The sequence below is a fragment of the Pseudomyrmex gracilis genome, unplaced genomic scaffold, assembly GCF_002006095.1.
Source record: "Pseudomyrmex gracilis isolate BER0280 unplaced genomic scaffold, ASM200609v1 scaffold_136, whole genome shotgun sequence".
Classification (NCBI taxonomy): Eukaryota; Metazoa; Arthropoda; class Insecta; order Hymenoptera; family Formicidae; genus Pseudomyrmex; species Pseudomyrmex gracilis.
Genome location: NW_018020720.1, coordinates 120,181 through 132,204, shown reverse-complemented (window position 1 = coordinate 132,204; position 12,024 = coordinate 120,181). Strand labels below are relative to the sequence as shown.

The 12,024-nt window shown below is 38.0% G+C and overlaps 1 protein-coding gene across 4 annotated transcripts in view; it reads left to right on the top strand.

The window, feature by feature from the left end:
• LOC109856836 (arf-GAP with SH3 domain, ANK repeat and PH domain-containing protein 1) overlaps nucleotides 1-11,742 on the top strand; it is a 50,379-nt gene extending 38,637 nt beyond the window's left edge. Inside the window, exons 4-17 of one of the 4 annotated variants that reach the window (XM_020432533.1) lie at nucleotides 1,021-1,275; nucleotides 3,285-3,370; nucleotides 3,875-4,031; nucleotides 4,466-4,730; nucleotides 4,879-5,106; nucleotides 5,664-5,886; nucleotides 6,457-6,637; nucleotides 6,889-7,164; nucleotides 7,323-7,442; nucleotides 7,595-7,781; nucleotides 8,130-8,402; nucleotides 8,513-8,676; nucleotides 9,878-9,946; nucleotides 10,887-11,742. In XM_020432533.1, coding sequence (XP_020288122.1) covers nucleotides 1,021-1,275; nucleotides 3,285-3,370; nucleotides 3,875-4,031; nucleotides 4,466-4,730; nucleotides 4,879-5,106; nucleotides 5,664-5,886; nucleotides 6,457-6,637; nucleotides 6,889-7,164; nucleotides 7,323-7,442; nucleotides 7,595-7,781; nucleotides 8,130-8,402; nucleotides 8,513-8,676; nucleotides 9,878-9,946; nucleotides 10,887-11,102 — 2,700 coding nt within the window. In that variant the 3' untranslated portion in view covers nucleotides 11,103-11,742. Of the gene's footprint in view, nucleotides 1-1,020; nucleotides 1,276-3,284; nucleotides 3,371-3,874; nucleotides 4,032-4,465; nucleotides 4,731-4,878; nucleotides 5,107-5,663; nucleotides 5,887-6,456; nucleotides 6,638-6,888; nucleotides 7,165-7,322; nucleotides 7,443-7,570; nucleotides 7,782-8,129; nucleotides 8,403-8,512; nucleotides 8,677-9,877; nucleotides 9,947-10,886 lie in introns of all 4 variants that reach the window. The other 3 variants (XM_020432535.1, XM_020432531.1, XM_020432534.1) reach the window with 3 other exon arrangements.
• The last annotated feature ends 282 nt before the right edge of the window (nucleotides 11,743-12,024 follow it).

Below are 12,024 nucleotides of genomic sequence, written 5' to 3'. Positions count from 1 at the left end.
GGCTCGTATCGGCCTTATATTATTCCTTCAAACTTTCACGAGCCCTAAAATATTATTTAATCAATTGTAATTTAATATTGTCGCGCGGTAATTTTTTTAATGAGACGACTCGCTTACTGATTAAATAAAGCTTTAACGCTATTTATGAACAACAACTTGATACAATAATGAGGAAAGATGCGTGTCCCCTTGCGTGTGTCACCCCTTTTTGTTTGCGATATTCTGCTTTCTTTCGCGGAGAAAGGGAATCTTCACGAGTCGGTGTGTGGCGCGTTACTCTCGCAGCCTTCCATTATGCGGTGGGTCGTTTTGAGCACTTTCCTGCTGAGTTTTTCACTCAAAGTCGCGTGAAGCGGTCGAGGGATCGCCCTCGAGAGAAGAACAGACAGGCTTTAACTCAGGTAGGAGGAGGGAAGCAGCCTGGGCGTTTTCTATTCAGGGCGACGACGACGACGACGAGCTAGGCAAAGTGCTGACGCGCGATCGAAAAACGGTGAATCCACTATTTGCCGGCCGGGTGGAAGCCGAGAGCGGTGGATTTTCCACTTTTCTCTCTTTCTCTCTCTCTCTTTCTCTCGGAGATGCTGAAAGCTCGCACTTTTCATCTCTATTTCCCATTCAAATCTCGTCCGAGAACCGGTTATTTCGATAAACGGATGAAATATTACACGCGCCTCAGTTAATCCGAGAAAGAAATCTCGCCGTCTGTGGAGAAATCTCTCTCGTCGAGAGATAAGAAAAACGATATTTCCCGTTCGATATCTAATAGATATAAGATGCGTCACATCGCTAATATTTTTTTTTTGTCAGAATGCTAAAACGTACGCGTTACATACGAGGCAATTTGCGAATGTTAATTAATTACATTGCGTAATCGTTTAAATATATATACACACGCACGTTCTGTTTACACGTGGTTAAATAAAAACAAAAACACATAGTTTATAAAATCGGCAACGAACAGAAAGAAGGAAGTGAATTGATCGGCGATTGATAAAAAAAATGTTCAAATGATTTCAGATGCAGAACATCAACAACATCGTGATGTTTCCGTTGGATTCGGTGCTGAAGGGTGATCTGAGAGGTGTGAAGGGTGATTTGAAGAGGCCGTTCGAAAAGGCCTGGAAGGATTACGAGGCCAAGTACGCGAAAATCGAGAAAGAGAAGAAGCAGCACGCGAAGGAGGCCGGTTTGATACGCACGGAAGTCACGCCCGCCGAGATAGCCGACGAGATGGAGAAAGAGAGACGGTTGTTTCAGTTGCAAATGTGCGAGGTGAGCGATGTTTATATTATCGTGCGAACATCAAGAGAGAGAGCAAGTAAATAATAAATAAAAATGAGTCGCAAAGTCGTTCGCGATATCTGATCAGACGCGGCACGCGTACAGTACGGGTAAAAAACCAACCAGTACCGTCATGGACCCAGTTTTTTCGATCGGTATCCAATTTTTAATCAGTTGTTAAAAAATTATTACAAGTAAGGTTTTGATCGTAAAAATTAGTTCGAACCAAATTTTGGCACAATAATTAATTATATTCCGACATCTGTACACCGAAAAAATTATATTCTCGTAAGTAGAAGATTTTATACTTAAAAAATCTTCTTAAAGATTTTAGATGATATTCTTCTGAAACTAAAAATATATTCTTTATTTAAGAATATATTCTTAATTTAAGGATATAGTCTTTTTCGATAGTGAGATATATATGTTTTTCTATATAGAGGCTTTTTATATTCTAATCAGTATATATTCTTATCAATATTGCTATTTAGAGGATTTTCCTCTTAAAATAAGAAACTCTTCTTGGCGCCTATTTTAGTATAAAATATACTTAAAGTAAGTGGGATATCCTCAAAACAAGAATACAATTTTTTCGGTGTACATAATACCTCCTTTCGGACATAATTTTAACGACCAAAACTTTACTGTAATATTTTTTTAACACGTTCCATGCCGCGTGGGTCGTATACGCCCCACTCTATAGACTTTCCGTTTAGGTCACATGCTATTTTCGCTATTGAGTGTGACATTGTCATAAAATATTTTCTAAAATCATATATTGATGCCTAAATATCACGTACAATATACAATAGTTATTACGTCGTGGGCATTTAACTACTTTTTTCTTGATAATAATGATTTCTGCAATCGTATAAATATTATGAAACATATGTCACATAAACAAAATTGATAGTCTCGAAAGCGTGGGGCGCATACGACGTTCACGCGGCGTGAACGAAAAGTCATCGAAAATCGGACCGGCACGAAACGTGTTAACAAACTGATCAAAAATTATTGAGTATTGATCAAAAATTGGGTCTGGATAAATGACCGAATTGTTGAATCTACGTACGTTTAGGGATAATCCTCGAATAAATTTGTTTATAACAATAAAACAACTGTTACAATTAAATTTATAATTAATGTTTTCAGATGTTTATATATAAATAACTACACTTTTTTCTAGTGTAATTAATTACATATTAATTATAAATTAATTACATAGTGCAACAAGCATAAAAACCCAGTAGATGACCGCACACACCCATTAAATGATCGGCCACGAGCTAATAAATGACCAGTTAGTTGAAACATTAAAATGTCATAAGTAATAATCAGAAAATTTATTAAAATACTACGTATATCTAGATTAACGGTATAGGTGTGTAGTTTAATAAAATAATATATGCGACAACGGATTGTTTTATTAGAAGTGTTTACATTCTTTAATTTGTTTAAAAACATATTCCTAGTTGAAATTTGAAATCAGAGAACTTAAACTTTTAAAACGGCAAACACGTTGCTTTGAAAATAAAATTACATTTTTAAAGCCGCTTACATTATATTCATACTTGTTTACAAACCAAAATTGTGTTAAATATTTAACTTTAATAAATAAAGTAATCAGTCTCGTGTAATCACGGGCGAAAAAAAAAAAACTGAAATTGTTAAATTCAACGTAAAATAATTAGTTTCACGTGATCGCAAACAAAAAGAAAAATTAAAACTAATTGACGCGCATTATATATTAAATTTTTTTAAAGCATATTGTTCATAGTCGGAAGCGTTATGTCAAACATTAAAAAAAAACTTGAGATGTTCAAGGGGATGAGCATCCCCCCATTCACGCAAATTTACAGTTTAGTGCGTAATTGTGCTTTTACGACTGTTTGAATAAAAAAAAAACTGTATATACTTTGAGCGTGGCACGAACGAGAGGGGATAGAAAAAAGACGCGGGAACTTGCGCGTCAATCATTGCTTGTCTGTATTTGCTTGCAGTATCTGATCAAAGTAAACGAGATCAAAACGAAGAAGGGCATCGAGCTGTTGCAGCATCTAGTCGAATATTATCACGCGCAAACAAAGTGAGTACACGACACGTAATATTAAATTTATTTCGTAATCTCTCGAGTGATTTATCGCAATATATATATACAGGGTGTCCCAGAATTGCCGTACAATCTCTTGTAGGCAGGTAGAAGGAATAAAACTGAGTCGAAAAGTCCTGAACCATTTTTTTCTATTATTTATAATAAAGGAGTAATTATTGAGTAATTATTGAGTAAGTGAGCCGCGCGCCTGGTGTGTTAGAGTGACGTGTGCCTGGCTAAAGGTCTGCGCTGATTGGCCTGATTTACTCAATAATTACTCCTTTATTATAAATAATAGAAAAAAATGGTTCAGGACTTTTCGACTCAGTTTTACTCCTTCTACCTACATACGAGAGATTGTACGGCAATTCTGGGACACCCTGTATATATATATATATAAATTTTTTTTCTTTAATTTTTTTTCATCCTTGGCGCGTAAAGGGAGCGGAAACTTTGAAACGTTTGAATTTTCTAACATTTGCGTTCGGAACTTTTCAGTTACTTTCAGGACGGTTTGAAGACGATCGAGCACTTCGGCTCGTACGTGGCCGATCTCAGCGTGAAGCTACAAAAAATCCGGCAGACGCAAGACGAGGAAAGGAGACGGCTAACGGAACTTAGAAGTCTCCTGAGGAGTTCCGGATGTGACAAAGAGGTAACGCCGATGGACGACGAGGAGCTGTTTCTTTCTCTCAAAGCGCGACGAGATTTATTTCTTTTGAACATTTTAATCCGTCGCGGAAAGCGCGACCGCAGAAGTAGATCTCTAAATGGTCTTTAATTGGTACTGTTGCTTTTTCACTCTCGTTCGCTATCGACCAGGCCACGCGCGCTCTGTAAATCCCTTTCTCAGTCGTCGTCGTCACATTTTATCGCTTCGGCCTACTTAATCAAATGCTAGAATTAAATAGTAAAAGTGTCATAGTGTTATAACACACTTTTTTCTAGGGACTATAAAAAAACTTTGTTGCTTTATTTATTTAAACCCTCATTCGTCAATTTCAAACTTATTTTTTTTTTATCTATATATTTATTTCATTGTTCTATAAACCTGACGTGTCGCGCATTATATATATATATTCTCTTTAGTTGCACGCGAACGCGAACGCGGGATATTCGCTGCATCAGCTGCAAGGTGACAAGCAGCACGGCGTTACTCGCTCGGGTCACCTGCTGAAGAAGAGCGAGGGCAAAATGAGGCGAGTCTGGCAGAAGAGGCGATGCGCCGTGCAGGCGGAGGGCTATCTCGATATCTGTCACGCGGACGAGAACAAACCGCCTACCAGAGTGAACCTATTGACCTGCCAGATCAAGTTAGTGCCGGATGACAAGCGAGGCTTCGATCTCGTAAGCTGTAAGTAGTATCCGCGCGCTCGAATGGCCGGGAGCGTGTTAGCTTCCGGGCGGCGACTACGACGACGACGACGACGACGACAACGTCAACGTCGTTTCTTCACAATGAACGGACGTCGCCCGTAATACCACATTGTCTCGGTTTTCAGACAATAGAACGTACCACTTTCAAGCGGAGGACGAGGCGGATCAGCGTGCGTGGATGTCGGTCCTGGTAAATTGTAAGGAGCGCGCATTGCTGCGGGCGTTCGATGCGAGCGGCAAGGCGGAGGCCGGGAGCGGCAATCCCAGCCTCGTTGAGTTGCAGCAGGCCGTGATACGATGCGTTATGCGGTTACCCGGAAACGATCAGTGTTGCGATTGCTCCTCGCAGAACGGTAACTTTGACGTGTATCGTAGATCGTTAGCGATTGACCGGGCCTTTCTCTCTGACGCGTGCCAAGTTCCAACCAAGTTGTACACTGTTTGTGGCTAAACCGATTTCTCCGTCAAATTAGCGCATTACGAGACGGGGAAATCGATTCGTTTGTAACTTTCAAATTTGTCCTTTAAGATACGATGAGAATATTGTTTCTTTTTTTTTTTTTTTTTTTTTATTAAATCTATTCGCTGTTTATATATTACGCAGCAGTTACGTCGCGGCGTTGAAAACATCTATACGCGCTCTGTTAATATCTTTTGTTATAAAATTACATTTTACAATATGAGTTGCAATGTTTTCCGCCGTCGAAAGGTGACATCATTTACATGGTTATACGATATGAATTGTTATTTCGCTGGGGGTCCGGGCATTGTCGTATATATATATATATATATGATTCTGTGCGACAATGCCCGGGCGACAGTGACAACTTCGTTCGCGGTCTGGTTCGCGTCGCGGGAACGTTTTGTTGTCGAACGTATATATATGCAATTGTGCGTCTCTCCTTTTCAGACGCTACGTGGCTGTCGACGAACTTTGGCATAATAGTGTGCATAGAGTGCAGCGGCATCCACCGAGACTTGGGCGTGCACATATCGCGAATACAATCACTGACGCTGGACAACGTTGGCACGGCTCAGCTGTTACTCGCGCGGCATATGACCAATCAGACGTTCAACGAGGTGATGGAGGCGTCGTTACATCACAATCTTAAACCGTCACCAACGTCAACAATGTAAGCAAATACTTAAAGCTTTCGACTGTTCGAATCTGTGTACCTTCTGCTGCCAAATTAAATATTTTGAAATTGTTTTTCGTTCTTTTTTATTTAGTTAATTAGATATTTATTTAAATTTCAACGTGACAGGACAGTTGAGTGAACTAAATACACGGGTGTTGTTGTCTGAATATGCGATGGTAATATTATTTATTCACGATGTATATAATTGAAGCATAACGTTTCGACCTTCGGTTTAGGTCTTTATCAAATTAGATATGTGCTGTTTTTAACAAAAAAACTTCGTACAAAACAATGATGATAATTAAGATGTTACAACGAGTCGCATTGCAAACAAGAACTGTGCTTGACTAAACCAAAGGTCGAAACGTTATGCTTCATTTATATATACATCATGAATAAATAATATTACCATCGCATATTCCACACAACAACACCCGTGTATTTAGTTCCCAACTGCCTGTCACGTTGAAATTTACATATTTTTGGAACTATTTGTCCTTTCTCTGAATTATAGATATTTATTGTTTATATCTATTGTTTATATTTATTGTTTTCACGTTGAAGGGAGGAGAGATACGAATTTATACGCGCCAAGTACTTGGAGAAAAGATACGTAATGAACACGTGTGCGGACGAGCGTGATCTACTTTCCGATTTGGAGCATGCCGTTAATAACCGCGACCTGCAACAACTACTACAAGTCTACGCCGAGAACGTTGATCTGGCCGCACCGCTGCCGACATCGGTAAGATATTGGGATCTTCAGCGAAAAATTTATCTCTCTGTGCAAATTAAATAAATAAAAAAACGTTTATATACAAAACGTATACAAAAAAAACATTTCGATTTTAATATCAGCAACTTTTTAAAATATAGAATTTTGTGATTTATAAATTTATGCGCGTAATAAGAAAACCAATTGAAATTTTTATTCCGTACCGAGAAAGAGATTTTATATTTTACAAACAAAAAAATCTCCATGTCCACACACTTCAGGATGTAGGCGAGACCGCGTTACACTTGGCCATTCTACGTGAAATGGGAAACAGTTTGCACATTGTGGATTTTCTGGTGCAAAACATGCCGAGCGGCGGTATCGATCGAACAACCATCGACGGCGAAACGGCGTTGCACCTTTCCGCGCGGCATGACAGAGCAGAAGCAATGAAGCTGCTACTGCGAGCGGGCGCGGATCCGTCACATCGTAACAAGCAGGACAAAACTCCATTAGACATTGCACAGGAAATGGGACATCATACGTGCAAAGAATTGGTAATTCGACATCTATCTTTTGATGACGTTTTTTTATTTTTTTTGTTATTATCTTTTCGTTTCGCGCGTAACACATTGTCACTGTTTTTAAAAATACATTCTTCTCTTGTATTTAAAAAAATCATCTGTGAAAGAAACAACGAATTAATTTTTTTTAGTTAAGTCACGCTCTGCAAAGACAGAAGACGTTGTTCGATAACGTAAATATTGACTGGAATCTCTCTCACGATGAAGGCTCTACGGATTTCTCCGACGACGAAACAATAATTGAAGACAGAGTGAGTACATTTATATATATTAAACTGTTATTATATATATACATATATATACATATATATACGATTATATATATATATATATATTTATATATATATATATACATATGTATATATTGAATATTTATCAGAACGGATGCTTGACACCCGAAAAGAAATCACGCAGCAGGCCGCCGTCGTACGCTGGAGGAGGTGGTACGGGATCCGGTGATTCGCCGGTAACACTACGCAGTCGGAGTAGCACCTGTGACAGTCTGCAGAGCGGGTCATCTCCGAGCGCGTCGACGAATCGCCAGCAAATGCCTCCACCCCCGCCACCGCAAGCGAGAAAACCTGTAGCTGGTAAGCAGAGATTTGTTTAACCCTTAAACCCCCCAGCCTCTTTTCACAACAAAAGGTTCTAGAAATTAATCTATTCATTTTTCCGTCTTGAAAAAAAAAAATCATAGATACTCTTCAAGAGGGATGCTGAATCAAGAATCTTATTTCTTGAATCTTTTTTATTATAATATGTAAAAAAAAAAAAAAAAACAATCGTGAATTGGTGAGTTTTTTGCTTGCTTAAAGGTATGCTAAGGGTCCCATAGACCCCCTGGTGAGGTTTAAGAGTTAATTTTAATTATATCCATTAAAACAAATGTGTTTTTATTATTTACGTTTGATCGGCGTATTAATGTTTGTGATGCGCAGTACCTACCCCCATGGCGCCGGACATTTCGATAAACATCCACGGCTCGCTGAAGAAACGAGTAGCGCCGCCGCCGCCACCTCCCGGGAACGCATCGAGCGGCGTTGTCCTGCCATCGTCGCACTACGGTACGCTACCTACGTCGACACACAGTCGTACGACTAGCGAGCCGATTTTAGCCGGTCACACTTTACACACTCTACCGCATTCGTTGAATACATTAAATAGCCAACGTCATAAGAGATCACCGAGCGGCGACTCGTCGACGGGACATGGTACATTCGATAGAATAAAAATCTCAGCAAAAGAAGAGAGATTTTCGATTATCCGATCGTTACACGTATCAATGAGATGTTTTTTTTTTTTTGTTTGTTTCTGCGCACAGGTATGGAGAAGACAAATACCTCAACGTTGCAGAGACCGCGAAATCCACCGCCACCCGCGCCGTCCGGTATTACGTCCAGACTGAGCAACGGTCGCAGCAGCGAGTCCCTGAGTTCCATGTGCTCGGATCACGGTCTGGGCAATCCCATTCCGCCGCCGCGAAAGGTAAGCCGTATTTGAATTAACAAAAATTCAAAAATTTATTTGATTCAAGTGGAATAGGTAGTTTTTCTCGCAAAAAAAAAAATAAATAAATAAAACAACATATTCTTTCTTTACGCCAATATGTTTACAGATCGTATAATTTTATTGACAATCGGTGGAAAAGGAAAATTTTTAATATATTAATATTAAAAATATAAAAAAACAATAACAATGTTAGAGATACAGCGCGAACAGAAATATATGAAAAATCTTTGCTCTTGCAAAATCTCAAATCGTCCTTTACCTCGGGAAGGAGTGCCGCTTACTGGCGCAATTATATGCAGAAAAATCGTTCATTACATCATCTACTTACTTGCCTAACGAGTGTTCGACGTCGAACATTTAAACCACTGTCTCACCGCCTCCTTTACTGTTTACGCACAACGCGTTCGATTGTTGAACGTTTGTTACTAAACACAGTAGATATAAAAATTTGTAACTAACCAGGTTGTGTGCCAACCCTTCACGTTTCCCTGTGTATAGTAGTTTTTTATTCGATTCAGTCGTATGCGGACTTTTGAGAGCGTTTGCATATTACACTAACCCACTATGATCGCACATTGTGATTTTGTACCCAATCACTTTAACAATATAATCGCGCATAACGTACTATATTGTTATATATTTAAAATCTCCTTTTTTTTATCCATTATATATGTATAAATCATTGAGACGTAGATTATTGTTGTTTTCTCTCTCTCTCTTTCTCTCTTTCTTTCTTGAGTTGTTTCATTCATTATCTCGTTTCATGTATCGTAATCACGTAATCAATTTCAAAACTATTCACTAAAAAAAAAAAAATAACGTCCCAAAAATAATGTCGAAAGCACTAATATTTCTCTAACGAGTTGATAACTTTCATCTTAAAAATCGTTCAAGCTACGTGTATCAAATGTGTGTAGTTTTTATTTAAAAAAAAAAAAAAAAAAAAAAATAGTTTTTTTTCTCGAAATAAAATTGTCACTAGAGAAATCAAACGGTATCGAAGATAGCTGTACGATAACGAGAGCGGTTTTGTTATCAAATAATATATTGTATTTATAAAGTTCGAATTTTGAGATATATACATATACATACATTATCTATGGTGTGTTAGAGAGAATGCATGCATTTTTCAAAATTTCAATGCTTTATGGTTTGTCATTAACCGTTGTTGGTACAGCGAAGGGACCGATCCAGACTAGAGAGCTACGCCGAGGAGCCTTCATCTTTGCTCCCAAATCTGAATCTGGTAAACATCAGCCATCCCACATTACGGCATGTTACACTTGAAATCACTTTTTTTTTTTTTTTTTTCTTACGTAAATAAATACCCACAAGAGATGGTGCTATATTTTTGTGTTTTTTAACTTTAACGATACAACTTTCTATTAAAATTAATGCGAAACTTTTTGTGTATGTTTATTAATTAATCATAATTCGTGTTTCTTGTATATCAGAAAAAAAAAAAAAAAAATCTTCACTCTCTTGTCTTTAATATCCTGTCAATGTGGTATTTTCAAGTGTAGCAGCGCTCTGCATGGTCAGTCGTGCTGTTCGTTCATTTGTATATACCTATTGTAACGTCGACGTTTTTTTTTTTTCAGTTTGACAGCTTTTAATTTTCGCAATTTTTCGTCAAAAATAATCACTTGGAAACGGTTCATTTCTTATCTCCTCCTCCGTTTCACACACAATCATACACGCTCGTTAATCTCATTTGAGATGTGTTTATTAATTTCTAACAAAATGGTATATTGAAAACCCTCTTTCGCGCAAAAACAATAAATAACTTCGCAATCGGATTATCCGCCGCTGACAAATGCGAGATATGTTGCGTTATGTGTGCGAACTAATATTCCTTTGATAATAATCCTGCCTGTACGAATGGCCTCGTTCAATCTTTATACGTCCGATTTACTCGATAAAAATATCACAATTCTCCTAATGCGAATCGACTTCTTGTATATATATATTATATAATATGTAATTAATAATTTGTAAGTCCGTTAAGTGTAAACTGTGAATACTGATTCTCTCTGGCATGAGTTTCCTCGAATGGATTGATTTAAGTTTGACAATGTACTTGATTGCATCCGTTTATTGTTATTTCTTCCTCCAATTCACATGAACCGACCAATGAATTTCATTGACTCTCATTTTGTGAATCTTTTTTTTTTTTTCTTATTTAGCCAACGTCATCGACTTTGAACGGCCTTCGACGTTGTCGAGCCTTGTACGACTGCGAGGCCGACAACGAGGACGAGCTATCTTTCCGCGAGGGTGAAATCATCATCGTGACGAACGAACAGACCGACGACGACAATTGGATGGAGGGCGCGCTGGAACGGGCGCCGGAACGGCGGGGCATGTTCCCGATAAGTTTTGTGCACATGCTGCAGGATTAACATTCGGTAAGCCTGAACTCGTTGGCGAGCGTTTCCAGCACTGCCAGTTCGATGAGCGTCGCAAGTCTCGGCCGGAGAAGCTGGCTGAGGAAACCGAAGGAGTGAACGAACAATAATTCACACAATCTATCTCCGTTTCCGTCGTCTCTTCTGAAAGTTCTGGGAGACAGCCATAAGAAGCGTTCGAAAGAAGAAGAAGAAGAAAAAAAAAACAAAGCGTTAGATATCGATAAGCCGTTTACTTAAGGAAAACATTTCAGAGTTTTTCCTCCGTGTTCCGTGAAATAAAATTAGAATATTAGCAAAAAAAAATTTGGGATTGTGTAACGAATATTTAAAAAAGATTTATTTTAAGCCCCGGTCGATATAATATTTTGTTGTAATAAAATCTTATCACAGTCAATTTAATTTTATCTTTTATCCGCATGTGTAATATGAGTCAATGTCTACCACGAAGTTCTAAAAAAAAAAAACAAAAAAAAACAAACTTTCTAACAATAAATTTTAATTTTAATTGTTCGTTTTTGTTCTCACACACAAACGGACACCTTTGAAGATTGGACTGTTTATTTTGAAAGTGGTGTAAGTCCATTTTCTTTTGTTTCGAGAAACTAGTTATACATAAAAAATTTACATTAAATTAAGCATGAATTACGTGATATCTCATTTTTTTTTTTTTTCAAAAATGGACTTACACCACTTTCAAAATAAACGGTCCAATTATGTTGGTTGTTGCACCGAGTACTCGTAATATCATATATATTGTAGATTGTATTTAATCGTGCGAGAGAATATCGAAAGACGATCTTTAAAGGGTGTTAGAGTGTCTTAAAATACTGGATGACAATCATATCGGGAATTTCGGAAGGATTATATAAAATATTATTATTGCGCGATCGACGAATGAATTTGTATTTGAAAA